The following is a 20,927-nucleotide window of genomic DNA, read 5'->3' on the forward strand; positions in this document are numbered from 1 at the left end:
AACTATGGAAAATTCTTAATGAGATGGGAATACCAGACCACCTGACCTGTCTCCTGAGAAATCTATTTCCAGGTCAAGAAGCAACAATTAGAACTGGACATGGAACAAAAGACTGGTTCCAAATAGGAAAAAGAGTACATCAAGGCTGTATATTGTCACCCTGCTTATTTAACTTATATGCAGAGTACATCATGCGAAATGCCAGGCTGGATGAAGCACAAGCTGGAATCAAGATTGCCAGGAGAAATATCAATAACCTAAGATATGCAGATGACACCACGCTTATGGCAGGAAGCAAAGAAGAACTAAAGAGCCTCTTGATGAGAATCAAAGAGGACAGTGGAAAAAGTGGCTTCAAATTCAATATTCAGAAAACGAAGACCATGGCATCCAGTCCCATCACTTCATGGCAAATAGACGGGGAAATAATGGAAACACTGACAGCCTTTATTTTGGGGGGCTCCAAAATCATGGCAGATGGTGACTGCAGCCATGAAATGAAAAAATGTTTGTTTCTTGGAAGAAAAGCCAATGACCAACCTAGACAGCATATTAAAAAGCAGAGACATTAATTTGCCAACAAAAGTCCATCTAGTCAAAGCTATGGTTTTTCCAGCAGTCATGTATGGATGTAAGAGCTGGGCTATAAAGAAAGCTGAGTGCCGAAGAATTGATGTTTTTGAACTGGGGTTTTGGAGAAGACTCTTCAGAGTCCCTTGGACTACAAGGAGATCCAACCAGTCAATCCTAATGGAAAGCATTCCTGAATATTCATTGGAAGGATGCTGAAGCTGAAACTCCAATACTTTGGCCACTTGATGCGAAGAACTGACATTTGAAAAGATCCTGATGCTGAGCAAGATTGAAGACAGGAGGAGAAGGGTATGACAGAGGATGAGATGATTGGATGGGATCACTGATCGATGGACATGACTTTGAGTAAGCTCTGGGAGTTGGTGATGGACAGGGAAGCCTGGCATGCTGCAGTCCATGGGGTCACAAAGAGTCGGACACAACTCAGCAGCAACTGAACTGAACCGAAATATAGAAAACAAATACTAACAGACCTAAAGGGAGAAATGGATCGGAATACAATAATAGAGACTTTAACACCTCACTGACATCAGTAGACAAATCTTCCAGACAGAAAATCAATAAGGCAACAGAGGTCCTAAATGACGTATTAGAACAGTTAGACTTAATTGGTATTTTCAGGACATTCATGCTCAGACTCTTTGTGAGTCTGACACCACAGTTCAAAAGCATCAATCCTTGGCGCTAAGCTTTCTTTATGGTCCAACTCTCACATCCATACATGACTACTGGAAAAACCATGGCTCTGACTAGACAGACCTTTGCTGGCAAAGTAATGTCTCTGCTTTTTAATATGCTGTCTAGGTTGGTCATAACTTTCCTTCCAAGGAGCAAGCGTCTCTTTTAATTCATGGCTTCAGTCACCATCTGCAGTGATTTTGGAGCCCCCCAAAATAAAGGCTCTCACTGTTTCCACTGTTTTCCCATCTATTTGCCATGAAGTGATGGGACTGGATGCCATGATCTTCGTTTTCTGAATATTGAGTTTTAAGCCAACTTTTTCACTCTCCTCTTTCACTTTCAAGAGGCTCTTTAGTTCTTTGCTTTCTGCCATAAGGTTGTGTCATCTGCATATCTGAGGTTATTGATATTTCTCCTGGCAATCTTGATTCCAGCTTGTGCTTCATCCAGCTTGGCATTTCACATGATGTACTCTGCATAAAAGTTAAATAAGCAGGGTGTAAGTTAAATAAGCAGGGTGTAAGTTAAATAAGCAGGGTGACAATATACAGCCTTGACGTACTCCTTTCCTGATTTGAAATCAGTCACATTACATCCCCCAAATACACATACTACACATTCTTTTCAATTACACATCCTTTTCAATTAAAACATTCTCTAGGTTAGACCCATAGTAGGCCACCTCATGCGAAGAGTTGACTCATTGGAAAAGACTCTGATGCTGGGAGGGATTGGGGGCAGGAGGAGAAGGGGACGACAGAGGATGAGATGGCTGGATGGCATCACTGACTCAATGGACGTGAGTTTGAGTGAACTCCAGGAGTTGGTGATGGACAGGGAGGCCTGGGGTGCTGCAATTCACGGGTTGCAAAGAGTCAGGACACAACTGAGTGACTGAACTGAACTGAAGGATACAAAATAAGCCTCAACAAATTTTAAAGGACAGAAATTATTTTAAACATCTCTTCTGACCACAATGGCATGAAGTCAGAAATCAACCACTGAGAAACAAGAAAAAAAGTGATTATTCAGAGACTAAACAACATGCTACTTAAGAAAAAAAAAATGGATCAACGAGATCAAAGAGGAAATTTTAAAAATACCCTGAGACAAATGACAATGAAAACATAACTATATACAAAATCTATGGGATACAGGAAAAGCAGTCCTTTGAGGGAAGTTTACAGTGATACAGGCCTTCCTCACAAAACAAGAAAAACTCTCAAACAAGTAACCTAACCTATTACCTAAAGAATTAGAAACAGAAGAACAAACAAAAGCTAAAGTCAGAAGGAAGAGAGATTTAATAAAAATCAAAGAGGAAATAAATTAAAATAGATATTAAGAAATAGGAAAAAAAAATCAATAAAACTGAGACCTGGTTTTTTGAAATGACAAAGTGCACAATCTCTGGCCAGGCTCACCAAGAACAAGAGAGAGAGAGGACAGAAATAAAACAAGAAATGAAAGGGGAAATATACCAACCAATACTGCAGAAATACAAAAAACCATAAGAGAATACTATGGACAATTATATGCCAATAAATTAAACAATCTAGAAAAAATGGACAAGTTTTTAGAAACATACAGCCTACCAAAACTGAAGCAAGAAGAAACAGATAATCTGAACAGACTGATCACTAGAAGTGAAATAGAAACTGTAATTTAAAAACTCCCTGCAACAGAAAGAAGCACATTTGAGCCAATTCTAATGAGGTGGATGAACCTAGAGTCTATTATACAGTGTGAAGTAAGTTTGACAGAGAAAAACAAATATTTTATACTAATGCATATACATGGAATCTAGAAAGATGGTACTGATGAAATTATTTGGGGCAGCAATGGAGACACAGACATAGAGAACAGATTTATGGACATGGATATGGGGAGGAAGGAGAGGGTGGGATGTATGGAGACAGTAACATGGAAACTTACATTACCATTACGTAAAATAGACAGTCAATAGGAATTTGCTGTATGACTCAGGGAACTCAAACTGGGGCTCTGTAACTACCTAGAGGAATGGGATTGGGAGGGAGGTTCAAATAGGAGTGGATATATGTATACCTATAGCTGATGCATGTTGATGTTGGGCAGAAACCAACACAATTCTATAAAGCAAATATCCTTCAATTAAAAACTAAATTTAAAATTTTTTTAAAGTATAGGGACCAAAATATTACTAAAAAAAAAAAAGAAAGTTCCCTACAAATGTTCAGAACTGGATGGCTTAAATGGAAAATTCTACCAAACATACAAAGAAAAACTTGAACCAATCCTTCTCAAACTTTTCTGTAAGACTGAGAAGGAACACTCCCAAAGTGATTCTATGACATCACCATCACCCTGATACCAGGCAAAGACATTACCAAAAAAGAAAATTACAGGCCAGTACCTCTGGTGAATATAGATGCAAAAATTCTCAAGGAAGTATTAGCAAATCAAACCCAACACATAAAAAGTCATACACCATGATTAAGCTGGTTTCATCACAGGGTCAAAAGAATGGTTCAACACATACACCATATTGACAAAAGACAAAAACCACATATCACCTCAACAGATGCAGAAAAAGCATTTGCTACAATTCAACACCCATTCATGATAAAAATTCTTACCAAAGTGGATATGGAGGGAACATATCCAAGCATAATAAAAACTATTTGTGACAAACCCACAGCCAACATAGTACTCAAAAGCAAAAAGTTGAAAGCCTTCCTACTAAAATCTGAAACAAGTATGCCCACTCTCACCATTTCCATTCAACATAGTATTGGAAGTCCTAGCCACAGCAATGAGATAAGAAAAATAAAAGATGTCCAAACTGGAAAGGAAGAGGTAATACTGTCATTATATGCAGATGGCATGATAATATATATAGAAAACCCTAAAAACTCCACACAAAAACTACTAGAACTGATAAAATCAGCAAGGTAGCAGGATACAAGATTACCATACAGAAATCTGTTGCATTTTTTAACACGTACAATGAAATATCAGAAAGGGAAAAGTAATGAAAATTCTTTTTAAAATCACATTAAAAACTCCTAAAAGAGAAGAAAGGCAAAACATTCTCTGAAATAAATCTTACCCAATGTTCTCCTAGGTTACTCTCCCAAGGCAACAGAAATAAAAACAAAAACTAGCAAATGGGACCTAATCAAAACTTACAGGCTTTTGCACGCCAAAGGAAACCATAAAAAAAAAAAAAAATTAAAAGACACACTACAGACTGAGAGAAGGACCAAGAAGGGATTAATTTCAAAAATGTACAAACAGCTCAATAACAAAAGAAACAAACAGCCCAATTACAAAATGGGCTGAACACCTAAACAAACATTTCTGCAAAGAAGACATGCAGATAGCCAACAGGCACATGAAAAGATGCTCAACACTGCTAACTATCAGAGAAATGCAAATCAAAACTACAATGAGGCATAACCTCATATCAGTCAGAATGGCTATCACTAAAAGGTCCTGAAAATAAACCACTATGTTGGCTGTGGGTTTGTCATAAAATTATAAATCCTGAAGAGAGTGTGGAGAAAAAGGAACCCTCCTACACTGTTGGTGGGAATGTAAACTGGTGCAGCCACTATGGAAAACCTCCATACGTTACAGAGGTTCTTTAAAAAACTAAGTTACTATATGATCTGGCAATCTCACTCCTGGGCATATACCTGGAGAAAACTCTAATTTGAAAAGATACATACACCCCTATGTACCCCAATGTTAACAGAAGCACTATTTACAATAACCAAGATATGGAAGAAATCTAAATGCCCAGCAACAGAGGAAAGGACAAAGAATATGTACACACACACACAATGGAATACTGCTCAGTCATTAAAAAAAGACAAATAATGCCATTTGAAGCAACATAGGCAGACCCAGAGAATAACATACTAAGTGAAGCAAGTCAGAAAAATGAAGACAAATATATCACTTACATCTGAAATCTAAAAAAGACAAACAGCAAAGTTCTGATTCACCAAAACTGACTCAAGAAAACAAAAACAAAAACTGTCCTACAGAAAGTGAACCAGTACTCAAATCTCTGTATCAAACCTATTTAAATGTAGTTTCACAGGTGAGCTCTAGCGAACTCTCAAAGAACAAATCATTCCAACATTATACAATTCTCCCAGAAAATAGAAAGAGGAATTATTCCCCAATTCATTCCACAAGGCCATAGTAATTATGATATGACAAGACAGAAGAAAATTAAACCTCTTTTACTCATGAGTAGATATAAAATGGAGAAGGAAATGGCAACCCACTCCAGTGTTCTTGCCTGGAGAATCCCATGGACAGAGAAGCCTGGTAGGCTGCAGTCCATGGGGTCACACAGAGTCGGACACGACTGAAGCAACTTGGCAGCAGCAGGCAGATATAAAATCTCAAAAATACATATTAGCAAATCAATCCCAATAGTAAACTGAACAGGTACAACAGTATGACCAAGTTGAGTTTACTCCAGTATGCAAGGGTGTTTATCATCAGAACATCTAAAAAGGTAATTAATTAACATTAACAGATTAAAAAGTATATCTCCACAGATTAAAGTACATAATACAATTCAACACCATTCATAACCTAAACCATATATTTAGCAAACAAGGGAAAATAAGAGATGTTCATGGTAGCTTTGCTCATAACAACAAAAAAGGAAGCAACTCAAATGTACATTAAAAAAAGAATTCAAATATGTGGTACAGTCACACAACAGAGTTTTACATATATTGTGTTCTATACTGTATTACAGAGTATTAAATATATGGTATATCCACACAACAGAGTATAATTATAAATGAACTACAATAATTGGCAATACAGATGAACCTGGTGGTCTGGTATTTTGTGTGGCAAAAACCACAATACTGTAAAGTAATTAGATTCCAATTAAAATAAATAATAATAATAAAAAGAATCTGCCTTCCAATGGAGGTGACAGGTTCGATCCTTGGTTGGGGAATTAAGATCCCACGTGACACAGGGCAAAAAAGCTACTGAGCCTACACGTCTCAACTAGAGAGAAGCTCGCACGCTGCAACAGAGCAGACTCAAATAAGTAAATTTTTTTTTTTTTAAAAAGAAAGAAATCTAAAATATCAGAGTCAACAGACTTTAACAAAACAGAGTTTAACAAAAGTGGTTAAACCTGGAAGTCAAGATTTCAGATTATTTTCTTTCTTTTCACCACTATATTTAAGTTTTTTCTTTTTTTTTGTTTTTTTGCAATAAGAATATTTAGATAGTAACTTAGGATAGCATTCATTGCCCTGGTATGTATTTCTGTAATAAGAAAATCTATTTTCATGAAAAAGAAATCAATTAAAAAAGAGGGAGGGGGGATGATTTGGGAGAATGGCATTGAAACATGTATAATATCATATAAGAAACGAATTGCCAGTCCAGGTTCGATGCAGGATACAGGATGCTTGGGGCTGGTGCACTGGGATGACCCAGATGGATGGTATGGGGAGGGAGGAGGGAGGGGGGTTCAGGATTGGGAACATGTGTACACCCGTGGCGGATTCATGTTGATGTATGGCAAAACCAATACAATATTGTAAAGTAATTAGCCTCTAATTAAAATAAATAAATTTAAATTTAAAAAATAAATAAAAGAAATATACTAAAAAAAAAAATAGAGATACCAAAGTACTTATTATTCAGAAGGTAAATAAGCAAGCTATATTTTTCATTATTGATTTTACTTCATTAGTCTGAACATTCAAGATCTAATGCTAAGAAAAGTCCACATTTTTAGCTGGTGGCCATTTCAATCTAGCTTATTGATGACTTCACTACAACGTTACACCTTAATGTACTATAGATTCAAACTTTCATTCCTTTATGAAAGTTATCTTTGACACCTCACAGAACAAGGTTTCTTTTGATTACACAATGATCTATGCATATAGATATGTTAAGTATAGAATACTTTCACCCAATTTTCTTCTTTGAATACTTCAAGTACCTACACATGGTTATTAGCCTTTTCCTGGGGTTTCAGCAGGCAGCAATTTCATAAACTTTTGAGAATCAGGATATTCTACATTAAACTGCTGCATTTAAAAGTTTACAAAAGATAAGTGTATCTTGACAACAACAAAAATATTTCATCTAAACTTGACTTCCTTCTATCAAGAGGATTACTCTGAACTTAAGGTGAACATGGGAATTAAATTTGCTTTAACCTGACGAAATCTCTCAACAACCCACCACCTTTTACATTTTATAAACTACCTCTCCACAGGTTTTTTCACATTAGGACAGGCTTCAGTGAGTCAGTAGCTCCCTTAACTATAAAAATGTTTTACTTCATTCACAAATTTTTGATGAGAGAAATGAAACTACCTGGTGTCACCAGGCCCTCTTTCTTACATTAGTTGTTGTTTTAGTCCCAAAGTCACGTCCGACTCTTTTGCAACTCCGTGGGCTGTATATCCCACCAGGCTCCTCTGTCCATGGGATTCCCCAAGCAAGAATACTGGAGTGGGTTGCCATTTCCTTCTCCAGAGGATTTTCCTGACTTGGAATCAAACACACATCTCCTGCATTGGCAGGTGGATTCTGTATCACTGAGCCACCAAGAAAGCCCCTTTCTTGCATGAGAGTAAGACTTAAAAGAAGTAGTTACTCAAGGTCACAGAGACTCAGAAAATTCATAGTAACTTAAATTCATAGAAAGTAAACAATGGTTGCCAAGAGCTGAGGAGAGGAGTGATTGTTGAGTTATTGTTTACTGGGTATGAAATTTCAGTTTGGGAAGGTGAAAAAGTTTCAGAGGTAGATGGTGGTCATGGCTGCACAGCAACATGAAGGTACATAATATCACTTGAACAGTACATTTAAAAATGGTTAATACAGTAAATTTCGTTGCTACATGTATTTCTTAACTGAAAAAATACTAGAAGTAGCATATCAGCCTGCTGTGAACTTCAACAAAATCAAAGACTACTGTCATGAGTTTAATTTTCTAGCCCAGGTCCTACCACTTACAGCTATCTTCTCAACTTTATAAAAAAATGTAGGTGAACAAAATGGAGACAAGTGACGGGAAAAACAACAGCTCCCTTATCTTGATTTGTTTCTCTTATTTGCCAAGGACCTCCCTAAGTTAGTTTTCAGATCCCAAAGAGGCTCATATTATCTTTTAATTAAATATTTTACTTTTTAATTAATTTATTTAATTGGATCAGATCAGATCAGTCGCTCAGTCGTGTCCGACTCTTTGCAACCCCATGAACTGCAGCCAGCCAGGCCTCCCTGTCCATTACCAACTCCCGGAGTTCATTCAAACTCACGTCCACCGAGTCGATGATGCCATCCAACCATCTCATCCTCTGTCTCCTCCTGCCCCCAATCCCTCCTAGCATCAGAGTCTTTTCCAATGAGTCAACTCTTCGCATGAGGTGGCCAAAGTACTGGAGTTTCAGCTTTAGCATCATTCCTTCCAAAGAAATCCCAGGGCTGATCTCCTTCAGAATGGACTGGCTGGATCTCCTTGCAGTCCAAGGTACTCTCAAGAGTCTTCTCCAACACCACAGTTCAAAAGCATCAATTTAAGTACAATATTGTGGTGGGTTCTGCCATACACTGACATCAGTCAGCCACGAGTGTACAAGTGTCCCCCTGTTCCAAACCCTCCTCCCACCTACCTCCCCATCCCATCCCTCTGGGTTGTCCCAGTGCACCAGCTTTGAGTGCCCTGTTTCATGCATTGAACTTGGACTGGTCATCTATTTCACATATGGTAATATACACGTTTCAATGCTATTCTCTAAAATCATCCTACCCTCGCCTTCTCCCACAGAGTCCAAAAGCCTGTACTTTATATCTGTCTCTTTTGCTGTCTTACATATAGGGTCACTGTTACCATCTTTCTAAATTCCACCATATATATGCATTAATATACTGTATTGGTGTTTTTCCTTCTGACTTACTTCACTCTGTATAGGCTCCAGTTTCATCCACCTCATTAGAACTGACTCAAGTATGTTATTTTTATAGCTGAGTAATATTCCATTGTGCATACATATCACAACTTTCTTATCCATTCATCTGCGGATGGACATCTAGGTTGCCTCCATGTCCTAGCTACTGTAAACAGTGTTGCAATGAACATTGGGGTACACGTGTCTCTTTCAATTCTGGTTTCCTCAGTGTGTATGCCCAGCAGTGGGACTGCTGGGTCATATGGCAGTTCTATTTCCAGTTTTTTAAGGAATCTCCATACTGTTCTCCATAGTTGCTGTACTAGTTTGCATTCCTACCAACAGTGTAAGAGGGTTCCCTTTTCTCCGCACCTTCTCCAGCATTTACTGTTCGTAGACTTTTTGATAGCAGCCATTCTGACCAGCGTGAGATGGTACCTCATTGTGGTTTTGATTTGCATTTCTCTGATAAGTGATGCTGAGCATCTTTTCATGTCTTTGTTAGCCATTTGTATGTCTTCTTTGGAGAAATGTCTGTTTAGTTCTTTGGCCCATTTTTTGATTGGGTCATTTATTTTTCTGGTATTGAGCTGCTTGTATATTTTTGAGATTATCAGTTGCTTTGTTTGCTATTATTTTCTCCCATTCTGAAGGCTGTCTTTTCAACTTGCTTATAGTTTCCTTCGTTGTACAAAAGCTTTTAAGTTTAATTAGGTCCCATTTGTTTATTTTTGCTTTTATTTCCATTACTCTGGGAGGTGGGTCACAGAGGGATCATGTTGTGATTTATGTCAGAGAGTGTTCTGCCTATGTTTTCCTCTAGGAGTTTTAGTTTCTGGTTTTATATTTAGATCTTTAATTTATTTTGAGTTTATTTTTGTTTATGGTGTTAGGTGTTCTAGTTTCATTCTTTTATAGGTGGTTGACCAGTTTTCCCAGCACCACCTGTTAAAGAGACTGTCTTTTCTCCATTGTATATTTTTGTCTCCTTTGTCAAAGATAAGGTGTCTACAGGTGCACGGATTTATCTCTGGGCTTTCTATTTTGTTCCATTGATCTGTATTTCTGTTTTTGTGCCAGTACCATACTGTCTTGACAACTGTAGCTTTATAGTATAGTCTGAAGTCAGGCAGGTTGATTCCTCCAGTTCCATTCTTCTTTCTCAAGATTGCTTTGGCTATTTGAGGTTTTTTGTGTTTCCATACAAATTGTGAAATTAATTGTTCTAGTTTTGTGAAAAAAGCTATTGGTGGCTTGATAGGGATTGTATTGGATCTACAGATAGCTTTGGGTAGTACACTCATTTTCACTATGTTGATTCTTCCAATCCATGAACATGGTATATGTCTCCATCTATTTCTGTCATCTTTGATTTCTGTCATCAGTGTTTTACAGTTTTCTAAATATAGGTCTTTTGTTTCCTGAGGTAAATTTATTCCTAAGTATTTTATTCTTTTTGACATAATGGTGAATGGGGTTGTTTCCTTAATTTCTGTATCTATTTTCTCATTGTTAGTGTATAGAAATGCAAGGGATTTATGCATATTAATTTGATATGAGTTTGGTTTAAATAGTTGTTATCCTGACAAGTCACCATCACTGTAACCTGCTTCAACACCTGAGTCTACTCTCCTACTGCCTCATATCAGGAATCCTGACAATTCCCATAGCAGCCTGAAAGCCAAACATGCAACTTCCAGGCTGGGCAAAGGTTTTACAGCAAACCCACTAAATCAAAGGATACACTCTGTAATACTACACTCTTTCTTCTCTCCCTTCCTTTAATTCTAAGAGGCTCCCAACCCAAAATATTCAAGCCAGAATGTCTCACTGCTGCTGCTGCTAAGTCGCTTCAGTCGTGTCCGACTCTGCGACCCCATAGACGGCAGCCCAGCAGGCTCCCCCATCCCTGGGATTCTCCAGGCAAGAACACTGGAATGGGTTGCCATTTCCTTCTCCAATGCATGAAGTGAAAAGTGAAAGTGAAGTCGCTCAGTCATGTCCGACTCTTAGTGACCGCATAGACGGCAGCCTACCAGGCTCCTCTGCCCATGGGATTTTCCAGGCAAGAGTACTGCAGTGGGTTGCCATTGCCTTCTCCGGAATGTCTCACTAGAAAATTTTAAAGACATCCTTGACAAGGTATCTACTAGTCTGCTTCTCATCCAATGCATGAAGCCCTTAACCTAAAAACAGTTCTGCATTTTTGCCTTAACACATACCTGACGATGAAGCCGGAGTCCTGTTAAAAGTGTCTCCATTTGCTCCAGAAGAATACCTATCCTGTAAGAAAAAAGAAAAGATTAGTTTTCTACTTTGAATAATAAAAATGAGTAATCTATCTCATAAATACTAGAAAGTTTTAACAACTGGGTTTTGTCCAGAACAAAACAATTAAAGAATGTAAGATTTCCTGGGTCACTGCATGTTCCTTTATTAACTACTCTAAAACACCTTCACTTTAAAATTGTATGTATAGCATACTAATATATCACTTAAAACAATGGTCAGCAAACTATAGCCACAAGCCAAATCTGGTGGGCCACCAGTTTTTATAAATAAAGTTTTATTGGAAAAAAGCCATCCTCAATTCATCTAGGTATGTAACAGTCTGCTTCCTCTCAAACAAGTTTCTGATACTAAATGCAAAACTTTTGAACAGAGCTCTGAAATTCTTCAAAATCAAATTCAATAATTTAAGCACAAAAAGTGACCTAAAGTTTACAGATAACACTTCAATTAACTGACTGAATTAGAAAAATTACGATTTTTTTGTCAAATAAGTTTCTTTAAATAAACCTAAAGCTGGAGGGAGTGCACCAAGGTAGGTATTAACATCTTCAGGTAATACTTTTGCTCCCAAATTTCTTTCACAAAAGACACTGACTTTAAAAACTACCTTTATAAAGCTCAAAAGACATTCAACTATTTTTCTAACTTACTAAAAACATACAATAAAATCCTTGAAATGGCTTGGGATTTTGATAACTGCTACAGTAAAAAGTTCCAATTTATGATTACCATAGACAATAAGACAAACAAGAAAAGTAATCTAGCTTTCCCGATTTAAAGTGAAACACTGAAGACTTTCTCTTTTCTAGTATCCAAAATACTACTGGATGAATAGAGCCCCCAAAGGGGCTAGTTTTATAAGTGTTATAACATTCAGCTTCATATAACTGATAAAAAGTAATGAAACACCCTGGTACCAAACAACTGAAAAATTATTATTACCAAACAATCTTCAGAAGATGGAATTTAACATCCCACATACATTCTAAGGAAAATTTTGGAAAAAAAAAAAATTTTGTTTCAATAGAATTCATCTTTCATCATAAAAATCCTTAACATTTTTCATTACCTTAAAAATAAGGTAATTTTTATAAGAAATAAATAAGAAATAAGCATTTATCTGCTCCATTGTAGGCAAAAAATTTTGTCTACATTTGCTGCCTCTATTTTCTCACATTCCATATTTCCTTCAAGCTACTCTTGCTAGCCTCCATCCTCACCTCTGCACTCAAAAAGCTTATAGTAAGCATATTATGTAATAAAATTACTACTTTTAAGCTTCATCCTGCCAGAGCTCTCAGCAGCATTTGAAACAACAGACTATCTACTTCCCTCTCTGGCTTAGGGAACACATACTTCCCAGATTTTCCTCTTGCCCCATAGCCATTCCCTCCACAGTCTCCTTTGCCAGCTCCCCAGCTAACGTACCTTTAAAGTCAAAGTGTCCCACAGTTCATGGCAGAGCTCTCTGTTTTATTCCATCCAACTTTACCCACTTTCACAGATTTAAATCCTATTAAAATAGATAAATCCCAAATTTGTACCTACAGCTCTGATCCCTCTCCTAAACAACAACTACTGACTAGTATCCTTACTTAAATCTTTTCTTGCTGCTGCTGCTGCTAAGTCGCTTGAGTCGTGTCCGACTCTGTGCGACCCCTTAGACGGTAGCCCAGCAGGCTCCCCCATCCCTGGGATTCTCCAGCCAAGAATACTGGAGTGGGTTGCCATTTCCTCCTCCAATGCATGAAAGTGGAAAGTGAAAGTGAAGTCGCTCAGTCGTGTCTGACTCTTAGCGACCCCATGGACTGCAGCCCACCAGGCTCCTCCATCCATGGGATATTCCAGGCCAGAGTACTGGAGTAGGGTACCCTTTTCTTAGGCCTCTGAAATTGAACACTGCAAATACAGAATTCTTGATTTTTTTCCCTGCCAAACTGGATCATCTCCATTTCAATAAAGAGCACCATCATCTATCTACTTGCTTCAGTAAAAAAACTTAGCATCACTCTCTCTTGCATTCCCCATATCCAGCCCATCTAGTTCTATCAACTATATGTCCACCTCTATCTCCAGGGTCCTCTCCCTCTCTTCCTTTTCTCTTTCCCTCTCAGATTTCATTTACTATAAATCTTCCATCTTACTATAGTTTAGCCATACTCGATATTTGTTGTTGCTCACTCAGTCATGCCCGACTCTTTGCGATCCCATGGACTGCAGCACAACAGGCATCCCTCTCCTTTACCATCTTCCAGAGGTTGTTCAAAGTCATGTCCATTGAGTCACATGATGCCATCCAACCATCTCATCCTCTGTCATCCCCGTCTCCTCCTGCCATCAGTCTTTCCCAGCATCAGGGTATTTTCTAATGAGTCTGCTCTTCAAATCAGGTAGCCAAAATATTCAGGACTGATTTCCTTTAGGATTGACAGGTTTGATCTCCTAGCAGTCCAAGGGACTCTCAAGAGTCTTCTCCAACATCACAGTTCAAAAGGATCAATCCTTGGCACTTGGCCTTCTTTACGGTCCAACTTCACACCCATACATGACTATTCAAAAAACCACAGCTTTGTCTAGATGGATCTTTGTTGACAAAGTAATGTCTCTACTTTTTAATATACTGTCTAGGATGGTCATAGCTTTTCTTCCAAGGAACAAGCATCTTTTAATTTCATGGCTGCAGTCACCATCTGCAGTGATTCTAGAACCCCAAAAAAATGGTCTCTCACTGTTTCCATTGTTTCCCCATCTATTTGCCACAAAGTGATGAGACCAGATACCATGATCTTCGTTTTTTGAATGTTAAATTTTAAGCCAGCCTTTTCACTCTCCTCATTCATTTTCATCAAGAGGCTCTTTAGTTCCTCTTAGCTTTCGACCATAAGGCTGATATCATCTGCATATCTGAGGTTATTGATATTTCTCCTGGGAATCTCGATTCCAGCTTGTGCTACATTCAGCCTGGCATTTCACATGATGTACTCTGCATATAAGTTAAATAAGCAGGGTGACAATATACAGCGTTGACGTACTCCTTTCCCAATTTGGAACCAAACCATTGTTTCATGTCCAGTTCTAACTGTTGCTTCTGGCCTTGCATACAGGTTTCTCAGGAGGCAGGTCAGGTGGTCTGGTATTTCCATCTCTTTAAGAATTTTACACAGTTTGAAGTGATCCACACAGTCAAAAGCTTTAGCATAGTCAGTGAGGCAGAAGTAGGTGTTTTTTTGGAATTCTCTTGCTTTTGCTATGATCCAGCGGATGTTGGCAATTTGATCTCTGGTTCCTCTGCCTTTTCTAAATCCAGCTTGAACATCTGGAAGTTCTCAGTTTATGTTGAAGCCTAGCTTTGAAAATTCTGAGCATTACTCTGCTAGAGCATGAGATGAGTGCAACTCTGTGGTAGTTTTTTGTCATTGCCTTTCTTTGGGAATGGAATGAAAACTGACCTTTTCCAGTCCTATGGCCACTGCTGAGTTTTCCAAATTTGCTGGCATATTGAGTGCAGCACTTTCACAGCATCATCTTTTAGGATTTCAAATAGCTCTATACTAGCTATAGGAGATTGAATAATGTCCACTCAATGATATCACACTCAATGATATCAAGCCCTAATTTCTGAAATATGTGTTATATTATTTGGAAAAAAAAAGTTCTAGCCAATATAACTAAGAATTTTGAAATGAAGAGATTACCCTGGATTATCCAAGTGGGTCCTAAATGTCATCACAAGTGTCCTTATGAAAGGCCAAGGGTATTAACACAAACACAGAGAAGGCCAAGTGAAGACAACAGAAAGAGATGCAGCCACAAGCCAAGGCTGCCTATAACCACCAGAAGTTGGAAGAAGCATGGATTCTCTCCAAGAGCCTACTGAAGGAAAATAGCACTGCTGAGACCATGGTTTCTAACTTCTGGCCTCCAGAACTATAAGAGAAATTTTTCTGTTACTGTAAGCTATCTAGTTTGTGATAATTGGTTACAGCATCTATAGACAACTAATACATTGTACTTCTTCCTGTTGTCCTGATACCCCAAGTTTGTTTCCTCTTCAGGATCTTTGCACATCATGTGTTACTGGGACTCTTTCAGGTCTCCAGCTCATGAGTCATAGTCTCAAGGAATATTTTCCCCTCCACATGATCTAAATCTACCCATACCAATACTCTTCCTCTCTCCCTCACACAGAGAGTTTCCTGATTCTCTTATTACTATTATTATTAAATTATTATTTAATACTTTTTACTATTAGTATGTGATTTTTAATGTGCTTATTCTGTCTCCTCCAGTAAAATACAACATCCATGCCAGCAAGCCCCTTATCTATCATGTTCACCACTAGCTCCAGCATCTAATAAGGCTCAAAAAAACTTGTTGAATGAGTCTTAGGTCTTAACGTTACCTATTTTTAGAACACTTAGCTATAAAACTTTTATAACCTCTTTACTCATCCAAGTGAACCAATTTATAAATTTTAAAACTTAACATTATTTCAAACATTATAAATTTCAAAATAATAATTGTGGATGGACTAATTATCTTGAGCAGTTTCCACTTTAATTACAAGAGTATATGCCTTCTGAAATACACCAGAAAAATGGCAAAAAGATCAGACAGAAGAGATGAGTGTGTAGACTCATCAGTCATTTAGTAAGAAATATTACAACTAGCAAGCAAACCCAGTATACTTTTACACTCATCACGCTCATCCATTTCATCTCTCATCCCAACAAGTGTGCACACAATGTGCAAATGCCTAACCATTTCTGGACTACTGTAACTGCTAGATTACCAAATATTTCTCAACCTCACATTTTTTTATTATTCTATCCCCGCATGGTACATTCACTTCAAAAACTAGCATTGGGAAGTTCTAAAATCTACCAGAAGAGCAACCTGTTAGTTCAAAATTATGTAAGTTTGTGTTAATACTAAATCTCCTTAGAAGGATCCTTAGAAGCACTCAGAAAAGGCTTATCACATAATAAGAACCTCCTGCATAGCACAGGGAATTCTATTCAATACTTTTTAAAGACCTATATTAAGAATACAAAATAAAAAATGAATATATGTGTATGTATAACTGACCTATTTTGCTGTACAGCAGAAACACAACATTGTAAATCAAATATACTCCCAATTTTTTAAATTAAGAAAAGGCTGATCACAGATATTATTACCAATCCAAGATGATGTCACAGCCAATACAAATTGAACAAAAGGGAAACCCAGTCACTTCTTGAAACAGAAACCCAATTAGACCAACCAATCAAATGGTGCCTTTAAAAGAAAACAGGCTGAAGAAAAGACCTCAGATTTCTCCTACATAAAAATGTCATATGTTCATTAGCTTCTACACAGCTTATTCAACGAAGACAAGCAAACAAAGCCATCATGTTCCTTCAAGTCAAGTAGGTCAAATTACTAACTGCACATCTAGCATCAGATGTTAAGTTTGTGGACAAATGTAAAAAATTTACTACAAATTGGCCCCACACAGATATGTACTAGGAATCGTAAGGTAGAAATATTAACATAATTAATATTCAATCAGTATGACCAATATCAAGAAACAAAGTATGTTACTGAATAGCACAAAGACTCCCAAAAGGTAAATCTGGAAGCCTGACAGTTGACCATCCTCAATTTCAGACACCCTTTGCAATAACCATGCACAACATGCTACAGTGCAGTATACCATTTGAATAATACTTAGTTAAGACAAAATCTCAGAGTAAGAAAAAGTAAAAATTAGACAAGTCCAAACGGTACTTTGGTACAAATGGAAGAACATCTGTACTTGTGAGTTAAACTGTGTTATTAGAACAAATCTACCAAGAACCTGGGAAAAAAAGAACCATAAAAAATTATTTGACCAAGTAATTCAATTTTTGAAAAAAATACTCCCCAATAATAAACTGTAGATATTCATGACAATACTACAGTGCAAAGATAACACTTTAATTTCTACCAACAGAAAATTAATTATGTTATGGTAGTTCTAGTCCATTAAATACTATATAACCATAAGAAATTATTTTTAGGAAGTTAGTAATACGGGATAGCTAGTGCTGAAGAGTGAAAAAGCTGAAATCAAAAATTACTATAATGTACAATCATTACAATCCATATAAAAATGTGTTTGGGAAATACAGTAGAAAATTTACTAAAACCTCAACAGAGCATTTGTGCTAGTGAGCGAGACTGTTAGGTAATGTTTCACCTCTTTTGGTCTTACAGTATTTTTATGATATTGTAACATAAAGAAGACTATAAAAAGATAACATACAAAAAAAATGTTATTTCTAAAACAAGTCCCAAAGCAAGAAACATTATAAATTCAGATTAACATTTTAGGTATTTTAATCTAAACTTTATATGCAAACAGACCAAATTCAAGACAGACAAAGAATTAAATTTTATGTTTTGGGGTAAATTAAGAATTTCTATAAGATATCACTTGAAATAGAAAGTGTCAGAACTGACTAACATAAATACAAACTGGAAATCCTAAAAGGAAAACAATTTGACCTTTGGAGACATTTTCAAGTAGATAAAATTTATGTAAAAGCAATCCATTAAATATACTGTTTTCCAAAGTAGACTCTGTTCATCATCTTAAAGTCACAACTAAATTCCAAAAACCCACTCCATAACCCCCTCACCTAAATTACAGTGTAACTTTTCAAAAGCTATTGAGGAAAAAGATCTGCAGATTTGTACATCTGAAGATCAAACTGATGTTACCATCTGAACCAGCCTAATGTTTTCAACTTGAGACCCCTGCTTGTATAAAACCAATTTTCAGAATTCAAATTGCCACCCAAAAACGAATTTTATTTTTCCATTTTCTATACAACTATATCTGAGACATTCAACCACATTAACACAAGCTTGCTTTCACCCACAATAAGTTCTAAATCACTGAGATTTAAATTAAGTTGCTAATAATATTATACCCGTTTTAGGTTTTAATTATTACATTACGTCAGACTGTTTTCTTCTATTTGAGGCTTAGCATGCTTCATCATTCCCTATAAGACAGTTAATAACCATCAGGTGGAGAAGCACAGCATGCTTCTCACCACAGATGAACTTTCTCACCACAGAGATTTTCAACTTTGATAAAATCTGTAGCATTCAATAACTACAAACTTTAAATTTTATTACCTTCTCAAATACAGGAACATAGGAAGATATATGAGGTTTGATTATTTCTGCTTCCCAATCTTCATCTCCCATGGTGGCTTCCAGTTCAGTTTTTATAAAAATACAAACATGCACATTTAGGCTCAGTCAGAATCAGAGATCACAGTTGTACCTTTAAAAGCATAAACCATCTTTTCACACATATACCTCCAAACTACACAATTAACTGTTGATCCTCCCCAGAAGTTTTTGCAAAAAGAGCAATTAAAGTTTTGTTTCTTACCGAGAGAGACCATTTATATTCATCCTTTTGGCTCAGACGGTAAAGAATCCGCCTGCAATGTGGGAGACCTGGATTCGATCCCTGGGTTGGGAGGATCCCCTAGAGAAGGGAATGGCTACCCACTCCAGTATTCTGGCCTGGAGAATTCCACGGACTGTATAGTCCATGGGGTCGCAAAGAGTCGGACACTACTGAGCGCTTCCAATTTTTTACCTTAAAAAATTAGTTGAACCACTTATCTAATCACTCTAGCAATCACCATGTTCCGGTGAAGTCTAGGCTTTTCCCCAAAATCTGTTGACAGAATTTATTTTCTCACCGAAGGGTTCCCAGTACGTCTTACTGAATATTAAGGGGGAGGGGAAATTTTTCAGACACTACTCAAGGTTTCTCCCTTCAAAACTGGGTACGACATTTCGCGTGGGGTTTATTTAGTTTCTTTGGCGGGGAGGGGGAGATTGACCAGGGATCAAGGCCTTGAAGTTTGGCAGGGAAGGAAGGGGTGATTAGGTGGCCCAAATGTCTCCAACAAACAACTACTTTCGCGAAAGAAAGTGTATACACGAATAGTTCTACAACCATCCGTGTTCTGAGAGTCTTGTTCTCTGAACACGGATGGTGTAGCACCAGGTGGTCAAAAATGCTCCTTCGCCTTTCCTGCAGGCCTCAACTCCAGACTTCGGACACGCACCGTGCTACTGGACTCTCCGGCAGGAAGCAGAAAGACCCCAAAGGACAGCTTCAAACCCCTACCCACCCCAACGGTTCTTCACTTGGCCCGAAGTCCAGCTACTACTAGGAAGGCCAGAGCGTTGGGATGACTCCTGTACTGGGAAAAGAGCCGGCGGCCTACTCACCTCTCCGCGGCTTGCTCTCCCGGGGTCCTCACAGGCGCTGACGCGGCTTAAACGGCTGCACGTGCAGGACGCAGACTGCGTCTGGTGCGCTTATCCAACAACAAATGGCACCAGGCGACGAACTCCATCAGCCAATCAGCGTCAGGCAGCCATGTCGTCCCGCCCCCATCTCCCGCCTCTCCTACCCTACGCGTTCGCGTTCGAGGCCGCTGTCGGCTGACCCATTACGTTCCGGACGGAGTGGCCCGTTAGGCCTGGGGGTACAAGGTTGATCGTGGGTCACTTTCTCTGGATGCTTGTGCGGGGTCCTCAATCTGGAGAGGCTATAGAATTTTCCTATGTAAGCACTGCAAGTCAAAGTTTAAAATAGAAGAGGAATTAAAACGTCCTCCTACCTACCTCTTTAAGTTTTCTCTCCTTTTTTTGCCTACTGCAGTCCCTGGCAGTTGGCCTCTATTTCTGAGGCGCTTGCTTCACATCCAGGGGGTTCCCAGGTACCTCAAAGTATGGCTGAGGCCGGGGGTGGTGGTGTATTTCTTTTTCTTCCCAGACCGAAGTTATGAGACTGTCACGCTGATACCTAGGAGGCTGTGAAGACAGTAACTTGTCTTAAAGAGCTAGAGGTCGAATTCTTTGGGCACCCTCTGATCCGGAAAGGAAAAATAAATTGTGCTGGTGAAGGTCGTTCATTAGATTTGTGACCCACCTGTTTATAGCCCTACTTACTGGCCAAACCTAAGGGTGTCCGAAGGTAGTTCAGACTTACACTCATCAACCAGTTAGTGTTCTGGCCCACAAAAAGTCAGAGAAATCTTTCCATATTTTCCTATCCTTCCAAAAGGCATAACAACACACCACTGGAAAAATGCCATTTTTATTTTTGGCTTTATATTCATCATTTTCCATGCTCTGAATCTTTTAATAAATTCCTGAATAGTTCAGAAATGTAAGTCCCAACACAGTCTGACACTCAATAGAGGCTGAAGTACTTTATGGAACACTTTACACTTTCCAGCTCTAGAACCATCATTATTGGTCTCTTTAATTAAAAATACTTATTTTCTTTGAATCCTTAAAAAGTATTTATTTGGTTAGCATCAAACTTTGTCAGACTATTATCAAGGTGAA

At 38.0% G+C, this 20,927-nt stretch overlaps 1 protein-coding gene across 6 annotated transcripts in view; it reads right to left on the reverse strand.

Moving 5' to 3' along the window:
• The window catches only part of DDX4 (DEAD-box helicase 4), a 66,419-nt gene extending 46,501 nt beyond the window's left edge, over positions 1 to 19,918 (reverse strand). For 3 of the 6 annotated variants that reach the window (NR_103807.1, NM_001278644.1, NM_001278643.1), the window contains 3 exon segments: positions 11,441 to 11,501; positions 18,681 to 18,757; positions 19,800 to 19,820. Coding sequence is in view for 4 of the 6 variants with exons in the window: in NM_001278644.1 (NP_001265573.1) it covers positions 11,441 to 11,501; positions 18,681 to 18,752 (133 nt within the window). In the remaining 2 variants the exon portion in view is untranslated. 6 annotated transcript variants of the gene reach the window in all.
• Positions 19,919 to 20,927: the final 1,009 nt, after the last annotated feature.

Source organism: Bos taurus, chromosome 20, assembly GCF_002263795.3.
Source record: "Bos taurus isolate L1 Dominette 01449 registration number 42190680 breed Hereford chromosome 20, ARS-UCD2.0, whole genome shotgun sequence".
Taxonomy (NCBI): domain Eukaryota; kingdom Metazoa; phylum Chordata; class Mammalia; order Artiodactyla; family Bovidae; genus Bos; species Bos taurus.